This window comes from Polypterus senegalus, chromosome 1 (genome assembly GCF_016835505.1).
Source record: "Polypterus senegalus isolate Bchr_013 chromosome 1, ASM1683550v1, whole genome shotgun sequence".
Lineage (NCBI taxonomy): Eukaryota > Metazoa > Chordata > Cladistia > Polypteriformes > Polypteridae > Polypterus > Polypterus senegalus.
The window spans coordinates 203,992,390-204,012,836 of record NC_053154.1 but is presented as its reverse complement, the minus strand read 5'-3'; the positions used below and the strand labels follow the sequence as shown (position 1 = coordinate 204,012,836).

At 38.5% G+C, this 20,447-nt stretch overlaps 1 protein-coding gene across 1 annotated transcript in view; it reads right to left on the bottom strand.

Moving 5' to 3' along the window:
* ca14 (carbonic anhydrase XIV) overlaps nucleotides 1-20,447 on the bottom strand; it is a 93,120-nt gene that overhangs the window by 10,725 nt on the left and 61,948 nt on the right. Inside the window, exons 6-8 of the mRNA XM_039741916.1 lie at nucleotides 17,133-17,199; nucleotides 9,862-10,019; nucleotides 2,311-2,437 (exon numbers count right to left, since the gene is read on the bottom strand). Coding sequence (XP_039597850.1) covers nucleotides 2,311-2,437; nucleotides 9,862-10,019; nucleotides 17,133-17,199 — 352 coding nt within the window. The remainder of the gene's footprint in view (nucleotides 1-2,310; nucleotides 2,438-9,861; nucleotides 10,020-17,132; nucleotides 17,200-20,447) is intronic.

Genomic DNA, 20,447 nt, shown 5'->3' with positions numbered 1-20,447 from the left:
TTATTTAGCAAACAAAAATCCTACTAATGTGGTAAGCAAATTTACTTTACAAGATTTCATAAGAAGAGCTAAATAATCTTAAATACAAATTTCTTAAAGAGTTGAAAAGTATGTTGGTAATAAGCGGCTGCAGAATAATATCGGTAATAATAAAAATCTGAGGTGCCCTGCACATGCCAGACAGGGTCTATTGATACAGTGTGAATTCATCAAAATATACCGTACCACCAAAGTTTGCTTTCTAATTTTAATCCACTTCAAAAGAATCTCTGTCTGAAAGGTTTATTCATATTGCGTAACTGAAATTATGAAATTTTGGACTTTAGCCTAAATTTGAAGAGTTAATTTATGAAGTCCACCTGTGATTACATGAATTTTGTATTAACTTTTGGTTTGTCCCTGTCACAGATCAACATCCTGGTCGTTTACTGACAGCATAATCAGGGTTGCTTTGTAATTACAGTTTAGCTGCTGTAACTACACCATTTGAAAATTTTGAACTCAAGCTTTGGATTGGACTCAGTATTCATTAAATTCCTAAAAGAGCACCAACATTTGTGAGCTTCTGAGCAGTGGGTTACCTGTTGTTGTCACCAACAGAAGAAAAATTCAAACTTGAATAATTGGAATCCAAAACTTAATCGGGGCTTACAATTAACAATCACAACTTCTTCCTCAAATCTTAAGGACTGTCTCATTCATTCTCGTGTTAAACAGTGTCCACAAAACTTGTAGCACAGACCCATGGGTGCCCACCTTTCCAAAACTGATGAAAACCCAAAAAAAGATTTTTTCTTCATAAAATCAATACTTCCTCATTATATGAAATAAGGAAGAAGTAAAATGACAACCCAAAGTGGATGTTTATGTTTTCGCTCACATCAAGACACTAGCTGGTTTGTGGGCATCAGAGGGCACAGAGCAAACGATGAGAGACAGACCAGGAAAGGGCAGCGGTCCATCACAGAGCCACCATAATAAGTGTTAACTGACAAATCAGTGACAGCGGGTAATACAAAGCAGAAGGAGCGTCTGTTATGCATTACAGGTGTGTAAGCAGGTTTAAATGGGTGGGTGGGGGGGCACATTTCACTAAAGTTATAGAGAGTTTGAGGAAACAACAAAAGTATTAAAGTCACAGTACATGCACAATATAAAAGCATTCCAAACACTTTTCATAAGGCTCCCCTAAAGATGGTTGTACAGTGGCCACTGCTGGGGCAGCTGCTTCTTTAATTTTTGTAAATGACTGAGATATAAAAGTAATACCCATCCATCGTCTGAGCAGCTTCACTTCTACCCTTGTGTCTTTGGTCCCAAAGAGGATTGTCATGTAGGGGTCCACTGACCCAGATCTAAATCTGCTTAAAGAGCGTATCTAATTTATAGGGATGGACACGAAAGGAGACTATTGAATCTTGGGAGCTCGCAGACCCAGTTGTCCTTGAGTGATGAAAATCTCTTCAAGAGGTTAAACCTTGGAATTGTGGGAAAGCAACAAACCTGTCGGTTCTATGTGGCACATATATGGCACAACAGCACTACCCACCAGAAGAGTATTTCCATTTTTTTCATGTTACTGAGATGAACTGCTGATGTAATCTTGAACCGTTATTATCATTCAGTTGCACACGGCACAGTCATTCACATTCATGCCAGTGTATTTTTTGCCCTGCTACTTTCCTTGGCTTGGCATCAATTGTAGCACCCTGCTACCCAAAATGTTTGTTTCTGTCACTGGCTGCAGTTGTACATTAATCTCAGAATGAATGGCTTTCCCTTATTTCAGTAACTTGGAGAGTGTCACAGTTTGTACTGGTTTATGTGGCCAAATCAGTTGAAAGAAGCTAGGAAATGTATGCAGTTTTTATTTTTCTCTCGTATGTGTGACGTTTACAAGCAGCTGTGACATTTCATGGATTGAGTGGTTCTGTGTGTGGATGTGGCAGACAGTGTCACTATGCAGCATTCAAACCACCATTTGAATCACTTAAATTATTTGTTTTAGTCATTTTATGTTTTAAACACTTAAATTCTTTTTTTTCATTTTATATTTTAAACATTTAAATTATTTATTTTTGTCATTTTATATAATCCTCTCCCTTTATCTGAAATTGAGTAACATATTTACTGGATTGAAGCGCATAGTGACAGTATTGAATTCATGTTGTTAATCTGAGGCTACCCAGACCACCCTGCTGCTAATAAAGCTGACAAGTTCAAACCGTGCTAAGTTACAGCGTGGAAATGGACTGTTGTGCTAGAGCTTGGCTCATGAGTGGCATAGTCGATTGCATTTTGCAGCCTTACCCTCTGTAAAGGACACAAACACAGTCCTCCCGTTTAAAGGCTGGGGCATCCGAAAATTGTCTACCAAAGGAACGGCCGGCAGTATACCTTCTTCAGAGGAGTATAGGGAGCTCTGTAACACCTCCATCTGTGAGGAAGAAGAACACAAGGTAAGACAACACAGTCAGCAGAGGCCAGACTTCCTTCACAAATGAAGCTGTTCATTTATTTAAAATATGGAAATTAGCCTGCAGCATGGGAGCACATCACAGGACTAAAGAAGCCACTGTAAATATATACTATACTGTACACTAACATTTATTCAACAGCTAGCTCAGGAAAAGTGTACAGATTTAGGAGTATTTGGATAGACATCTGCGGTGGGCTGGTGCCCTGCCTGGGGTTTGTTTCCTGCCTTGCGCCCTGTGTTGGCTGGGATTGGCTCCAGCAGACCCCCGTGACCCTGCAGTTAGGATATAGCAGGTTGGATAACGGACGGATGGGTGGATGGAGACCCCCGTGACCCTGTAGTTAGGATATAGCGGGTTGGATAATGGACGGATGGGTGGATGGAGACCCCCGTGACCCTGTAGTTAGGATATAGCGGGTTGGATAACGGACTGATGGGTGGATGGAGACCCCCGTGACCCTGTAGTTAGGATATAGCGGGTTGGATAATGGATGGATGGATAGACATAAGGTGTTTTCATGTGGCTTCGTTCAATTCTCCCAATCCTCTATTCAAATATACAGATATTGCTATGGGGCCACAATCAATCCAAGGGGTCCACTCTGGTCTACCCAGCCTATACAGCCTTCAACATGTGAGAGGGTACCGGTGTGCAGAGGGAAAAACAACAACAAACTTGAGGAGAACCAGTAAACGTCACACTGTGACTGAACTCTCGACCTTACTATTTGTATTTGTTTTTAATACACAGTGAGAAGTGTGCCTTACAAGATCAATCTGTCCATCTAAAACCCAGCTCATTTGTCACGACTAACATAGGGAATCAATTTGGTGCGAAAAATAAACGCTTAAATTCACTGATGTTTACAGACACAAAGTGAAGCTCAAAAACATGAGGTGGCAAAACAAGGAAGAAAAGCCGTACCTGAAATTATGTAGTTAAATCGTAAAACAATAGAACAAAAAAGAATATAAATCTGTGCTTGTAAAGAGTTAAACTGGTCTTTATCATAGGAAGGTGCCATATAAAATAAAGACTTTTTTTTTAGGTGGAAGAAGATTTGTCAATATTGAGAAAATCTTTTCCACTATAAAGCCTATCAGGTCTGCTAAATGAATTGGGCAGTAAGTTACAACCCTGGATCAGGCACAGTAGGCAATTCTAACCATCTTGACATGCATTTAAACACCTCGCTCTACTGTAACTCTCTTTTTATTGTACCTATATAGTATATATTTGATTTTGAAATAACTACAATTCCTTCTACAGTCAATCTGAAACAACTAACACATTTTGATATGCCCTTTTATTTTAGTTTTATATAAGTCAGCAATATCAGGAAAGCAAATTCTCTGAAATTAACTTAATAATGGAACTGCACTTCATTTTAAATGCGGATAAAAGATCATCTGCTGTACTTTGATGAGATGCCGTGGAGTAATAGCTTAATTCAGCCCTCCCGTCTGTGTTGTCTCTCAGTCCCTCATTGTGCAGTCAGTCACAGACCGTGTCCAGTAATTTACTGTATTGACTTCATCGCTTACAGTTAGAGGGGTTCTGTTAAAATGCATGTTTGCAGCATGCTGATCACGATGTCATGCTGGCCTTCACTGTGTACAAGGACAGAATCAAATATTTTTGTCTTGAAATGAAAGCTGTCCATGAAAGCTGCTGGCCACCAGATGTCTTCAGAGCACTGCCTTGAAAAGAGTGCACTGCAATGTGTCATTTATGGATTAGTAAATTTGTTAGGTGTAAAATGGACACCACGACTCACACTGCATTGGAATATTGATGTATTTCTCTTTCTCTTCTTTTTATATCATTCTTCAACAATAAATGCACTACAGCCAGAACGTGAAGGCATCACTCAATAGACCGTACTAATTTTATTACATATTGAAAATGAATCTGTTCTATAAATCCTCACACTCTTGCTAGGATACATGTAAATATTCTTCACACACAATTAAATGAATGGAGTTCCTATGCCCAGAAAAGGTGTATATTCACCCACAGCAGTAAAATCCCACCACCCTGAACAAAAACATCATCAAAAGAAGAGTCCAGATATAAAAGGCTATGAGAATGTCTTCAGAAACACAGAGAAGTCCATTGGAAAGAAATCGAGAAGCCCTTAAGGATTTGTGGAACTGTTTAGAGCGCTCAAGTCAAAGAGGACATTGGGGTTGCTTTTGTGGCTCTAAAGGAACTGCACAGATGGTTCGAGGACAAGGAAAAAAGACAACATGGTGCATGTACATGTGTATGGTACAACCAAGAAATGCTGAGTGATGTACAGCATGTGATGAAAGGGAAACACTGTGGTGCTAGCAGAGCTGTACTATGAGGATGCTTCTCTGTACGGGGACCAAAACAAGCACACATTTCTGGAGAAATCCTTCAGGAGTGTCTACAGTCTGATTTATCATGCAGCCCAACAGTGAAGGAATGCTAAACCAATGTGTTGCAATAATAATAAAAATAACATGCTTCGATCGCCCACCCCCGGGTTTGGTTTACTGGATATACAATTTAAAGAGATTGTTAGTTTCATGGGAATTGTTATATATGCATTATTTTCACTTTTATTTTAAAACTTTTGTAAAAACAATACTTTATTTCCAGCCCTGGGCGTAGCTACATCTCTTTCTCACAGGACGTATAACGCTGCTCGTGTTGTGAAGGGGTTGCGGCTGAACGCACGCTAAGGAGATGCCGTCGGATCATCTGCTGTCTTTCTGCTGCTGGTGAGCTGCCTGTTCTGCTTGTCTCGCTGCCCGATCATTTCAAAGCCTGTACAGCAGCTGTCCTTTTGCCGCTTCACATCTCTGTTGCTCGCGTTGTGAAAGGGGGGGGCGAGGGTTAGGTTGGCTGAACGCATGCTAAGGAGAAGCAGTCTGATCATCTGCAGGCTTTTTGCTGCTGGCGAGCTGCGTGTTTTGCTTTTCTTTTGTCATTGTTTTAAGAGCTGGGAGCACATGAAGCGTGTCTGCCAACAGCAATCCAACAACTGGTAGGTTTGATGTTCATGGACTTGTTTTAAATGATGTCACACTGCCTTGTCTCGCATGTCGTTGTAAAAACAATACTTGTTCTTTATTTCCGGCCCCAGGCGTGGTTAAATCTCTTTCTCAGGATGCTTAATGCTGCTCGCGTTGTCAAGGGGGGGCGGCGGCGGCTCAACGCATGCTAAGGAGGTGCCGTCGGAGCATCTGCTGTCGCGCTGCTGTCAGTCTTCCGTGCTGTACTCCTCCCTCCCTCAATCAGACCTAACAGTCACTTAAAACAAAAAAGGCTTCAACCTGGCTGGAACGCTACAATGCTTTCAAATTTTACTGCTTTCATATTCTGTACCTTTCTCTGCATGTGTCTTGTGCCATCGTTTGTTTGAACCTTTCAAATTCCACTGCTTTCATAATCCCTTATCTGCCTTTTCTATCCAACACTTTTGGGTCTGTTTTTTCTGTGCTGCTGTTTCTTCTTTGCTTAGTCGTGGACGTTTTATCTAGAACGTATTGTCCTTATACGATGTATATGTGCTGAGAGCACAGGGTCTGTGTGTGCTACGTGCCTTTACGCGACTGAGTGTTTGCTGGCTGTGCTCTCTTATTTGATATTGTTTGCATCTCGTGGGTCTTTTAAGTGTCTTCCAAGAACTTCTGAGAAGATCACGTCTCGTCGCTCTACTTTTCCTTTCCAGGATTTTTTTTTATAAGAGAGAGATAATAATAAACCATGTTGTGGAGTCTTCCACATAAAGACTGGAAACAATAGTTACAAATTGAGTGGCCTGACCAGATTTAAAAGAATAAAGGACAGAAACGGCAGCTCTTAGATCTTAGTGAATTGGACTTCACCTTTTGAAGTGTAAACCATCTAGACTTGATTTGATCAATACAATTGAAAGTTTGTGGTAATGAAGCGGACTAGAGGATTTAAAAATTATCATTTTTGTTCAGGATTTTAATTTTAATAGTAAAACCAAATTGTGCTTTATATTCCAATATTCTCTGATAAGTGGAATGACCTAATAATTTACCCTCTGCAGCTCTGAGAGAAATGTTACGTTTCTGCAGGAACTTTCACTGCCACAGTTAGCGTCTTGGAATTTAATTGGACTCCTTTAGTAAAGAACACAAGCTTTCTATTTCAAGAAGAATGCCAGGATTTAGCAGTACACGTCCACAAAACTGAAGGAGCATAAGCTGAATGAAATCTGACCAAAAAACTCCAATTAAAAGTACCGTTAAGCAATACACATTCCTAATCCATGCACGGGATGCCGCTAATAAGATTGGAGAGTCTGCAGTGCTTAAAAGCTGAAGAAAACATGAGCATGGCCTAGGCCTTGTGTGTCAGGATTAATTCAGCGTCCTGGAGAGCCACAAGAGCTCCGAATTTCTATGTGAGTCGCCTTTTCTGGCTGTTAATTAGGGTGCATTGCACTGGCGGCGCTTGAGACCTTCAAAGTGCTTATTTTTGATTGTTATATTTATTCTTTTGTTTTCTTTAAATTGTTACTCCATCAAACCAGGGGACCACAGGCATTTCAGAAAAACAAAACATGCTGTATGTTGTATGGAGACATTTTGCCTAAATGAGATGATTTGGAGGCTCAGTGTTATTTTAATGAAAAATGAGCAATGAACCAAAACATAGAAACAAGGAACCTTTGTTTTATAGTATATAGCACCTTTCTAAGAAGTAGGTAAACTGCAATTAACCAGACAAATGTACATAGACTTTGACTATGGCAACAATAATTGCAAACCATTATTTCTAAAGTGGAAACTGAAGTAATACATTTTAATTTACAAATATTGAGCAGTTACATCATGTATGAAATTAAAGTGAAAAAATAAGTCACAAGTTAATGTGACTTAAGTTAAAAGTCCATGTACTTTTTGGTATTTGAAATTTCGTTTCAGATGTCATTTAAAAAAGAAAAAGAAACACTTATTTGATTTTCAGCTTAAAAGGGAAAAATGAAAAACGCAAAACAATTACTTTTTTCCTTTTGTTCTTTCACACATCAGAAAAGAAAAATGCAAGAAATGAGAATGAGAAAACGGCCTTTATTTATTTTGTCTGAACCAGATGTTTTTGTAGGCCAGGTCAGGTAATGCGCCACTTGCAGCAAACGCTGGTCACTGGTGTGTAGACTGGACCATGATCATGACTGGCAAAACAAGGCCTGTCATCGAAAATGAGTACATCAATGAAGCAAAGCTTGTATTTTTACCTGAAAGATGCAATGTTTTTCTGCAGTCATGTCCTCGTCCCGGAGTGTCGCTCTTTTACTGTTCCAAAAAACAACGTAATGGTCCATCCTCTGCTGATGCCATGGAGTGTAACTTCAAGGCCTTCGATCCATGTGTTGTGAGGAGCACTGTTCACACGTGTTGTCAAAAATCACGCAGAAGAAGAAGTACTTCCGGTTTCAGACAACGAAAATGCGTCTTTTTGTTGTTTTTCAGCTATTACACTTTCATTATTTGAATCACAAATAAATCCAGAAAAGTGTGTGCAATTTTAAGTTTATGGCTGCTATTTGTTACCATGGAATTAAAAAAATGTCTTATTTTCCCTCATTTTATTCTTTAATCAAAAATCTAAATCTGAAAATTCCTTTCATTTTTGGTTTTTTAGTTTTTGCTTCTAAAACGAAGTTTCAAATACCAAAAAAGTACACAGACCGTTAAAAAAGATGTCGATGTGAAAGCTGAGTTTGGTGTTTCTTTTCAAGTAGATTTTGCCAGGCAAAGCTGTGTTCAAACGTTAAGCACTTTCTATATATTTAAAAAGAACAATCTTTTCCACACTGGTGCTTTACGGTGGTGGTTATGGGGCACAGAGGAAAAGCTTAAAACTTACCAAATACAGCCATTTTTCAAGACCAGACAATTGTCGAGTGTTAATCTGTGCCTTCCGTGTTTCTGATGCAGCAAAAGGGATCTGGAAATACTCATTTTATTGCATGTTTTTCTCAGGGTAAGGGTACATTTTCTATTCACTTCTGTGAATTCTCACGTAAATACAGAAGTAAATCAAAACAAAACCAACCACGTTACATGAAAACATTACTGTGATTTGGTCTGTCAGGAGGAAACCACATAGAGGGGGACTGAGAGCTGAGCTATCACGCACAGGCGGTGTTTTTTGTGTTCAAAAATGATATGTATAAAATTGCATAAAATTTTACAACATATGTAATCACAAGTTCCAGATGAATACTCAACAACTGATTTGGCTTGAAAAATGGATGTATCCGGCAAGTTTTTAAAGTTTTCCTCCATGACCCATATCTCCATTGTAAAGCAATAGTGTGGACAAGATTTCTCTTTTAGTTTATAAAAGGTGCTGTGATAAAGACACTATATTGGCGCCGACCCGACGCAGACTTACACCAGAGGAACAGGCTAAATAAAAAAAAGTCTTTATTTTCTTCCCCGTGTCCCACTGGCCCTACACAGTCCCCAAACACAGATTCACCCAATACTTCCACTCTTCTTTCCTCCACTCCTCCCAGGACAGCTTCGTCCTCCTCCTCCCGACTCTGGCGCCCCGAGTAGTGGCTGCAGGCTCCCTTTATACTCCACCCAGAAGTGCTTCAGGTGGTAATTAACCTCAATTAGGCTGCACTTCCAGGTGTGGCTGCATTGCCGCCCATATGGACTCAGGAAGCCTTGCAGCTCCCCCTGGTGGTGGCCACTGAGCCCACCCAGGATGCTATGGGCCCCGATGCAACCCAGGGGGGCTGCCACCAAGTGTTTCGGGGGACGTTGACTGCATCCCATGGCTGCTCCCCCAGATCCAGTGTTGAAGGGGCATCCGCCACAGTGCTAAACTGTTGAACACAATTTTGCGTGGCAAGTGCATATATATTGTACCATGTTTGTGAAGTAATAACTTTGATTTGAAAAATGCCAGAGCTATCCTTTAACATTACTGGAAGGTGAGAAAACTAATTCATTAACTGAGATGTCTGTTAACAGCTGGATCGGGCCTTATTTAAGAAAGTGGTAAAAACAAGCAACCCTCTCTCCAGGAAATTTAGACCCCCAAAATAGTATATGTTGGTAAATGTTCATTTATTCTCACACAGGCAAAGCTGCCATTCCTTGTCTGCCTACTAGAGGTTGCTGACCACCCTGCAGTGTTACTAAAAGGCCTGACGCCGCCACCACCAACCATCTTGTTGCATGTAGCCACTGGGAATTGTTCATTGGTTTAAAAACCTGGCTGTTGTGTCCCTTTTCCTTATTATAACCTCCACACAGGATTCCCACCACAACAGAGGTGTAGGAAAATGCTGGGAAAAATACTTTTTATAATTTCTTGCAAATTATACATTGTATACAAAACAAAGCCCAGCTACCTGCTGCCTAGACAGCTGCACACTCTGAGCGAAGACGGTCCACAGCACAGTTTGGGAACATGGAGGTGTTGTGAGAGATCCATTGTAACGAAAGTATTTGTCCATCTGCTTAGGGAGCAGCTCATGAACATCAAAGGAGTGAAGAGACACATAGTCACCTGCAGAAAAAACAAAGTTTAACAAAACAAAACTGTTACTGCTTTTTCTTGCTACCTGACACAGTATGGTGAACCCAAGCTAAAAGGGCAATAAAAGAAAAACATTTTTTGCTACACTACAAAAAACATGCACCGTAGCTGCATTAGAATCAAAAGGACAATATTTGTGCATCCTCTTGTTACTAGAGAGGTAGATTATAAAATCTCAGTGAGCCCCCCTTCTCCCTTTAGCACAGGAATCCTAATTCATGGGGCAGCCAAACCTCAAGTCCGCAATCTTGGTGTTATCTTTGACAGTAACCCCTCTTTTTTGAAACAAGTAAATTCTGTAGTCAAGAGTTGCTTTTTCCAACTTCGTCTATTAGGTAAGATCAAGCCTTTTTATCTTCTAAAGATCTTGAGAAAGCTACTCATGCTTTTATCTTTTCTCGCCTTGATTACTGCAACTCGGTGTATTCTGGGATTAGCAAATCTCTGATACGCAGGTTACAGCTTGTCCAAAATCCTGCTGCTCGCTTTCTGGTTGGGGCAAGGAAGTCTGACTCTGTTTCTCCTATTTTAGCTTCTTTACACTGGCTGCCTGTCAGTTTTCGAATTGATTTTAAAATCTTGCTGCTAGTTTTTAAAACTTTACATGGGCTTGCTCCTGTCTATTTATCTGAACTGTGTGCTTTACACCAGCCATCTAGAGTGCTTAGATCTTCCGGTCAGTTGTCTCTTGTTGTCCATCATACCAAGGGTAAAACTAAGGGGGACAAGGCCTTTGCAGCTGCTGCTCCTCGCCAGTGGAACTCTTTACCTCATCACATAAAGGAGTCGTCTACAATTGAACTGTTCAAAACGAGAGTAAAAGCTCACTTCTTTTCACTTGCATTCAGTGACCTTCAGTAATACTGATGGTTTCCTCTTTGTGATCATATAACATTATTTCTATTTATTTTTATCTATCTTATTTTATGTTCATATATTTTATTACTATTTATGTTTTATTGTTTTTGTTTTTTCTTTTATTCTATTATTGTAAAGTACTTTGGCCGCAGCATTACTATGTTGTTTTAAATGTGCTACATAAATAAATTGACATTGACATTGACAGCCCAGTGGTGCAGAGCACTGCTTCACAGCTCCAGAATCCTCGGTGAGAATTCCAGCCCTGTCCCATTTGTGTGGGTGTTCCTGCAGGTGCTAATGTTGTATTGATTGGCTGATCTAAATTGGCCAAGTCTGTGTGCCCTTGGGTGTGTACAGTATGTGAGTGCACCCAATGATGAACTGACACCCCACCCAGGGTGGACTCTGCTCTTGTGCTTGATGCTTCTGGGACAGGCTGAGCGACTTTGATTCTGAAACTGGATTAATGGATGGATTTACATAACTCGGAGATTATCATTAAGGCAACACAGAAAGGGATTCATATAAGGGTATCAATTGTGGGGTTCACAATTACACAGTACCATAATGAATCATTTCTAATTATGTTCATAAGAATTGCTTATGAATGTCACTTCAGTTTTTTTTTTTTGCATGTTCTCCACGTGTCTGTGTGGGATTCCTTCCGGGTGCTCCAGTTTCCTCCCACAGTCCAAAGACATGCAGGGTAGGTGGACTGGAGATTCTAAATTGTCCCTTGTGTGTGTGTGTGCCCTGCAGTGGGTTGGTGCCCTGCCTGAGGTTTGTTTCCTGCCTTGTGCCCTGTGTTGGCTGGGATTGGCTCCAGCAGACCCCCAAGACCCTGTAGTTAGGATATAGTGGGTTGGAAAATGACTGACTGACTGACTGATTTCTTGGAAACTAATTAAGCTGCCGTGACTGCAGATACAAGTTAACACAATTACTGCATCAAGGGCAAGTGAGGCACATCATGCAAAATAAGCAATATGATTTTATTTTAGTAATGTAACGTATTAAATTAAAATGTTTATAACAACCCTCAACTTTGTCTTCTTAAGCAATTTTTTGCTTCTTGTATTATGTGAAATTGTCTTCTTGCAGAGCTGTTACTAGCTGGGGGGCTGTACAGATCGGTGTGGTGTCCTCTGAACCCTTGGGTGTGTATGTGCATGTGCAACCTGTACTTTCCAGCTAAGCAATGGGGCATTGAAGTCCATCGCCTCTATTAAAATGAGGGTCACCTTTTTCTGCTGCTGTTTTTTTTTAACAAGACACATTCACTTCTGGTTTAAGCTTTTTCTAGTTAAGGCCATCCAGTACAAGTCAGTGAAGAGGTACGCGAAGTCCAGTACCATATGCAACCTTAAAGGAGACCACAGAAATTAAAAAAAAAAAAGTACATCAGCATCAGGAATGCATCACTTATCAGAAATTATTCTTGATATCTTAATTTCCATGCACTGCTGACGAGGGTCAGGCTACATTAGAAAAAACACAAAGGAAGCCTGCATGTGCTCCTTCCACTTTCTCGCAGTGTGATGCCTCTGTTTCAAAGAAGAGCAGAATCCTGCATTTTTCAATTGTTTGATGGTCCCAGACTGACTGTCTAAGACCTGGCTGCATGATAATCATCACTGCTATATGACTTGTAGTGTACAGTCTGAACTGCGCGGTGTGTGTAGTCCGTGTGCTCTTTCTATGTTAATGGTCAACAGATTTTCCCAAGCAGTAGGTGTTTTGGAGGCTCTCACTTAACGTTTAAATCTATATGTCTGTATTTTGTGAGATGGTGACAACATCAGAGGGTATCGCAATAATCTGATAGCAATTAAGACAGACCAGGCACCAGCATCTCACTGCTTATTTGATATTTTTTTGTGATTTGAAATGATTTGCATGATTCACCAGACATTAACAAAACAGGGACAGACTTTATTAGGTTAGGTAATCAATTAACTTACTTACACAAGTCTACATATTTCAGAAAAATTCTGGTATGGGCCGACTAGAATTTTCATGGCAATAATCCCACTTCTGTCTTTTGTGAAATGTACGGTATGGTTCATAAAACTGGTTTGGAAGTGTTGCATATTTTCAAATACACAATGTTCAATAATACATTCTTCTAAAGCAGTTTGTTCTAATAGATGGCATTTTTCAAAATTGATTCAATATCATAAAAACTGTAGGCCTGGCTAATTGAAAGCGCTACTCCAGTAAGCTACGGCTGTTTTAGAGCTGTTTAGATATTGTGATGGTGTTAGGCACACACCGAGGAGTGGTACCCATGGAGCCTGCAGTGTGTGTAGCACAGCCCATTGGCTCTTACAGGACTGCAGTGTGGAGTTGCTTCTGGTTCAGGTGCAGTACAGGACAATGTGAAGTCCAAACAAGCGTGACACCAAGACAGTAAAAGTCTGTCATTTATAAGGGATATCAAAAAAAATAGGCAGAATGTCATACAAGAGCAGGCAGAGAACTACAGGAACAAAATCCTAAAGGGCAATTGCACAGAGTCCTAAACCAGGCAAAGATTCGTAACACTGAAGATCAGAACAAGAGGAAAATAAAGTAAATCACAAAAGTAGAACACTTTAAAAATACACTAAGGGCACAAGAAACGTTACAAGATGACTGTGGTAAAAGCAGACATATTCAATGTTTAAATGCCATCATCCAAAATCCGTGTTTGTTCTTCTTCTGCTCCTCAGTCATAGGAAGCTAGGGGTCAGGAGTATATCGATTAAGCTGAATTTGTTCTAAATTGAATAAAATTAAGTTATGCAGTTGAATTCTTTAATACGTTTAAAATGGTCTAATCCAAATTTACAATTCAAATTAAATAATTCATAAAATATGTAAACGTATTGTATTAATTGATTTTCATTCTGTTGATTTCAGTCATAGTATATCCTTGACTGCAAGATGTCTCTGAAAAATTCAGCCGCTGTTTGGTATTTTGGACATTTTACTGTGTTACAGTATGAAAACTAATTGTGTTTATTTAGTTTATTTTACTCTACATAAAATTAATATCTGGTAAAGTGAAAGCAAATGTTTTTTCTCTGTTTTTATTACCACGCTTCTTTTAACTTCACCTGTTTGTTGTCTGGTACAAATCTTGTAACTGATCTTTAACCCACTTCCTATTGTCCAAATGACTTGACATTTTACACACTTCTGATGACAATACGTGAATCAATAATCAATTTCACTAATTAATCAAATGATCCATGCTAATTAAGAAATGAAATTTTAATATGAAGACTAGTTAAAGATTTCACCAATAGATGGCGCTAGTAAAGGATAGAAATATTAAAGGAAGTGTTAAAATATTGATTACAAAATTATACTAAAAACAAACCCAAGACTACAAAGTTGAAAATAATATACTGTATATATATATATAAAAAAAATACGTTTTAAAAACCACGCTTATATTTAGTTAAAAAGTGCGATGTACGAGAGGCGTATTTTTTACTTTTTAGTACATCACACTTTTTAACTTAATATAAGCGTGGTTTTTAAAACATATTTTTTTATATATATATTATTTAATCTATACATTGATTTCCTGACCCTCTTTATCCCAATCCAAGACTGAAGGAAGCCAGAGGTTATTCCAGTTAGAAAAGGTGCACAATAGACACCAATCCTGAACAAGGTGAAACATTTTATAACTCATTATAAATGAATCTGAATAGAATGACTAATTCTGTGGTGGGTTGGCACCCTGCCCGGGATTGGTTCCTGCCTTGTGCCCTGTGTTGGCTGGGATTGGCTCCAGCAGACCCCTGTGACCCTGTGTTCGGATTCAGCGGGTTGGAAAATGGATGGATGGATGGATGGATAGAATGATTTCATAATTATGCATCTCTTTTCTGTGAAAGGCACCATTGTGATCTAATAGAACCTTTTTTTTTTCTTCAGAATTCTCAAAATTAGCTGAAAGGAGCACAATAAAGATATTTGACAAGATATCAAGATATTACAAGTAATTCAACTATCAATCTTGAAAACAACGGAAGAGTCAAAGCTTATTGAACAGCAGTTGTATGAAGTAGCCAACAGCCATACGTGAGTAAAGTAGAGTAACCATTTTGGTAAGTGACGTAAGTAAAATATGCCCATGAGAAAACAGAGTAGAAGTATTAAATTATCTGCCATTAAGTGTACTTAAGTATCAAAAGCACAAGTAAATGTAAGATCTGTCCTTGTTTTATGTATAGTCAAAAACATTTTACAAGCCTAAAATAATTCAGACTACCTTTTTATTGTGTGTACAGGTAAGTTGTATTACACTTGATAAAGTGTGACTGTACTTGCAGCAGTGACACGGGAAGATGTCTAAATTATTGTGTTGTAATTCAGTGGCTTAGACACTCATTGTGGAGGACAATCTCAGAACAAAATGAAATTAATAAGTACACAAATGAATAAATGCATTGTGAAATGTGGCAATAAATCTATAATAACAAAATGATATGTAAAATAAATAAATGTGTCATGAAATATGTTTTTGTTGTTTATTTATTTGTGTTCTTATTTCATTCATTTATTTATTTTAGTTGACACTGCACTCAACAGTAAATAAGCCTTGCCTTGAAATACAAACTTCCGTTTTCACCAGTCAAACGCACACACACTAATTTAGCATTTCCAATTCACCTACCCTGCATGTGTTTGTGGGAGGAAACCCCTGCAGACACAGAAAGATCGTGCATACTTCACGCAGGGAGGACCTGAGATATGAACCCTGGTATCCCTACTGCAAGGCAGTGGCGCTACCACTGAAGCAAAAGGAGCCATTTGTGAGTGAAAAGGCAGTGAAGTGGAGATAAAATAGCATACTCAAGTAAAGAAATATTCTCAAAACATACCCAAGTAATTTTGCTTTGTTACTATACAACACTGCTGGAAAGCTTTAATCAGGGAAGAATATAAGACAGTGTAGCATAAAAAAACTAAATGTAAAGAAACTGAGAAAGGATGTGGCTTTATTGTGCTACCGTCCACAGACAGTATTGCAGCATACAGTGGCTTGAAAATAATGTAACCCCAGGACCAGGGTACAAAATATACATAAACACACATAATAGTTGTTCTAGCTTTCTGACTGTGACGGCGGCTGGGGGCTGCAGTCTCTCTAACTCACCAAGAATAAAGAAATTGCTTTTTATTTTATATTGGTGTCTGTTTCTTTGTCGTTCCCGACTTCAGCGACCACACTTCACAGAAGTGAGATTCACAAGAGAATACAATACAAGAGCCACTGACAAAAAATAAATAAATAACTCAAAGGCCCACCCCATTGTGACGACAGAAGGTGCAAGGGACGCGGCACCAAGCGTAACAAGATTCGATTGTATAGTTCTAAACCTGACCTGCCTGGCCTCATTCACATTCAGAGTGCACATAAATGGTAGATTCCAGTTTTGCAAACATGCTTAATTTTTGTGTTTATTTTAGTAATACTGAGGTTTTGCTGGCAAGGCAAGTCAGAGGTGGCGATCAGTTTAACAATGCACCTTTTGACTTGAACGCAAACCAGGTCTGTCAGAAAATAAACTGCAAAAAGATGGAGACCAAGCAAACAACATAATATTGGCACCTGATTCAGGTTCAAATTTGTGGTTTATTGCAGCGTATTGCTATGCTACCATGCAGTGTGAGTTTTCAATTTCCTAAACAGTGGTGAAGCTCTATTGATGTTACATTAGGTACCACTTATAATGCATCTACAGACACATACTGTTCTGTACCAAGACCTTAACAAAGGCTTCTTTTGGTCTTAATAATATTAAAAACACAAATCATCACTAAAATGGTTTTTCATTTCTGTGTACTGTGGCATATTATTAAGAGCCTGTGATATGCTGGTAAAATGAATTACGAACATGAGGGCTTCACTTGATCTTATTAAACATTATTTAAGAATTCACAGCCGTACACTGAAGTATGCACTATTGAGAGACACATTCTCATCTACTTAAGCCACCAAAGTGAAGTTACTTTTGTATGCCACATCACACAAAGATAATCACTTTGTTGACACTTTGTAAGTTTTATTAAGAATCCTTATGTTATTAAATGTTTTGTTAAGTAACAGTATGTGACGAACAGATGGATTATAGAGAGTATTCTAATCTAAAGTGTTACCGCTTTATTTTGTGAGCCACAATGTCCTTAAGGCTTATGCTGTGCTTTTGCTTAGGCTCTTACCTGAGTGCTGTATATAAATTAGGTTTTTCAGAATGTGCTCATAAGCCGGATTGGCATTCTCCCCTTCCTGCAACAGAAAAGCAGCAGTCTGAGTTTTGGTCTTGTGCAAGTAAGGGCTGTCATGCTACATCTTAAGTCATATTCACCTGATTGCTTTTCAAAAAGCCTGCATAGTGCAAGTTATTTACCCCTCTGCCCAACATGTCATGCCAGTCGTGTGATACATGTCACATTGGACGTTACAGAGTTACTGGCGCTACTTAGGGAATGTGTCTGATTAATTCCTTGGATGTTTCATGTTTCAGACTTGATGTTCATGTCTAATATTCCAGAATGCCAACTCTCACTTCTGTTAATCAGGTTTCTGTTTTGATTTACCTTTTGTCCTATTTTCTGATTCATTCTCACTGCCTCCCAATTTTGTTTTTATATTACTTGCCTTCTCTATCCTACTATTAAAATTTATAAGTGATTCCATATACTGAATTTTAGGTGCTATTCTTTGTTACAGCCTACAACCATAGGACGTAGGAACTACAAAGTTAAGAAAGGTGAGCAATATTACCATGAATAATCCCATTGTTTTTACATCTAACTTCTCTCTTACTTATACTGGTAAGAGATTTTGACTGTGCTTTAAATCAATGATCCTCAGTGATATCATTTTCTACAATTTTTTCCATAATACTAAATTTAAAAAATATTTTTTATCTGTTTCTGTACCTCAAGGCAAAACTACATTTTTTTTCTCTCAAACAACTATTCACAAATTGACTACTTCATGGTCAAATAATGCAACTATTATGGCATTGTAATATCTGACCATGTGCTACATACCTTAGAGCTTTCAATAACCAGTTCGTTTCATTTATTGAGCAGCTGGCAATTAATTTTGTTAATGCAGACAGATGATAAGAATTTATCCTTACAAAGTGATCTTTTAAGAGAAACAAACTCCACTCTAAAGACTTCTGCTTAACTTTTTTAGGAAGCATTTGAATCATTTTATAAGGAAGAAAATGATCATGTTTTGTACATAAGCGGGATGCTGTAAACCAAAAGAACACATTTATAAGTTAATCATGTCATCATCTAGTTAAGAGACGTGTGTTAAATTGCATACCTCAGATGTCTCCAAAAAGACATTAGTGCACCAAAGTTCAATCTTCTAAGCACAAGAGAAACTCATCAATTATTACATAAATCACACAACTCATATTGTGAACATGGTTAAACAACTAGTAAGATGTTAGCTCATCAATCACAAAAGAAAGAAATCTGCAGTGGTATTACAGAAATCAGTACCTCAATGGACTCAAATAGAAGAGACTTTTAGGGAATACTACTGTAAATGACTTTAGGTTGGCACGGTGGTACCATTGCATCTTCATAGGTCTGGCATTCTAGGTTCAAATTCCATGCCTTGTTGCCGTGTGATTGGAGTTTGTCAGTATCTTCTGTGAATTAAATTCACTTTGCTTAATTCTGAAATTACTTTTTGACAAACTTGGTTTTGCAGAAACCTTTTTTTATTTAATATCAATGGTATTTTTGTCTCTTTGTTAATGATGTCGTTGCATCTAAGAACGCTTCCTTGTTGCTGTGGTGTTTCTTTGCAGGAGTCAGTTGGTAATGTATAGACACCATCTTGGGACAAAATGTCTCTCTGTTATATAAAAAAAATCCTGTGACACGACAAGACTTTTTGGAAGATTTTTTTCAAGTCCCACAAGTTGAGACTTTGGCCATGAGATGTTTTCAAGACGCACCCTCCTCTCAACCATATTCAACCATGCATGCGGTACTCTCACCTCTCATTCATGTGAATGCTTTTGACAGACACAGTTCTTGCTCTCTCAGTTCTTATAAATATTAACGTTTTCCTCACTTTAAGTTTCCAATTAAAGGAGACATATTATGTCCAAATCTTATTGAAGAATTTCATCACAAAGGGTTATAAACAGAACAAATGAGTACACGGGCAATCCTAACACCGAGAAACGATGAAGTCAAACGAATTAAGGGCAAAAATGTTGATCGGTTACACGGCAAATTGGTTAAATGCATATCAATAGACTATGCTGATACAGTTGGTGGTGATCGTTTGGTAGATGAAAACATCAGCTTACAATATCCCAAAGAATATCTACTGTTAACACCATCCGGTCTTCCACCACAAGAATTACTGTAGAAAGAAGGATGTATCCAAGAACGGTAATATAGTACATCTTCCGTGGATAACATTAGACAACAAAGGAGATCTTGATATGCCATTCGTATTAAAATGTTAACAGTTTCCCATTAGAATAGCTTTTGCATAGGCAACTTACAAATCTCAGAGCCAAACATTCGAAAAAGTTGTTTTATTTAATAGAGAGAAAGAAACAAAATTCAGTCACGGGCAGTTATACGTTGCCAAACAGAGAAGCACAATTCAATGCAGTATTGATGATATTTAATTCAAAAAATTGTTTACAGTAAAAGTGTAAGGTTAAAATGTTTTTGCGTGTTAATTTCAAAGCCACACAGAACAAAATTGTATTACGCAATGAATAACTCTAACGCAACGTGAAACACAATTTACTTTCAAATTATTACGTTTTACTATTTTTTAATATGGTTAATTACTCGCTGTAATGTAAAATAGTAAATTGTACATTCACATCCCCATACGCGAGCAGCAGAACCACAAAGAGGCTAGCGCATGGCACAGGCACGGGAGTTGGCGAGCGAAGCGAGCAGGGGACAAAATCCCCTAGTAATATTAGATATTATAAAGGGAGCCAAAGTAAATAAATAACAACATTTCTAAATTTCTGTTTTATAAGTCGTAAAATTGTCCAGTACCTGTATTGACTGTGTGAAAAGGTAATTCCCTGCTAAGGTACTCACTCAAGTAGCTGACCAAAGTGAATTGATTATTAGACTCAGCTGACTGAACACAGCCAGTCCTGTTGAACCAATACTAGAATCATAAACCATAATTTGACCTTACCACAAGAGTAAAGTAATCATCTCAAGATTTCTAGAACACCATGCCTTAATCAAAGGAAAGTCCAGACAAGATAGAAAAAGTTGTTGGAACCTACCAATTAGGAAAGGGTTACAAAGCTATCTCTAATGATCTGGAACTCCACACCACAATGACAGCCATTATGTCCAAAAAACATTTTGAAGAGTAGTGACATCTTCAAAGGAAAGGATGGCCTTTGAAAATTATCCCAAAGACACAGTAATGGATGTCTCAGGAGAACATTCAAATAACTGCAGTACTCCCTAACCTCGGGTAAGGTCAGTGGTCATGCTTGCATAATA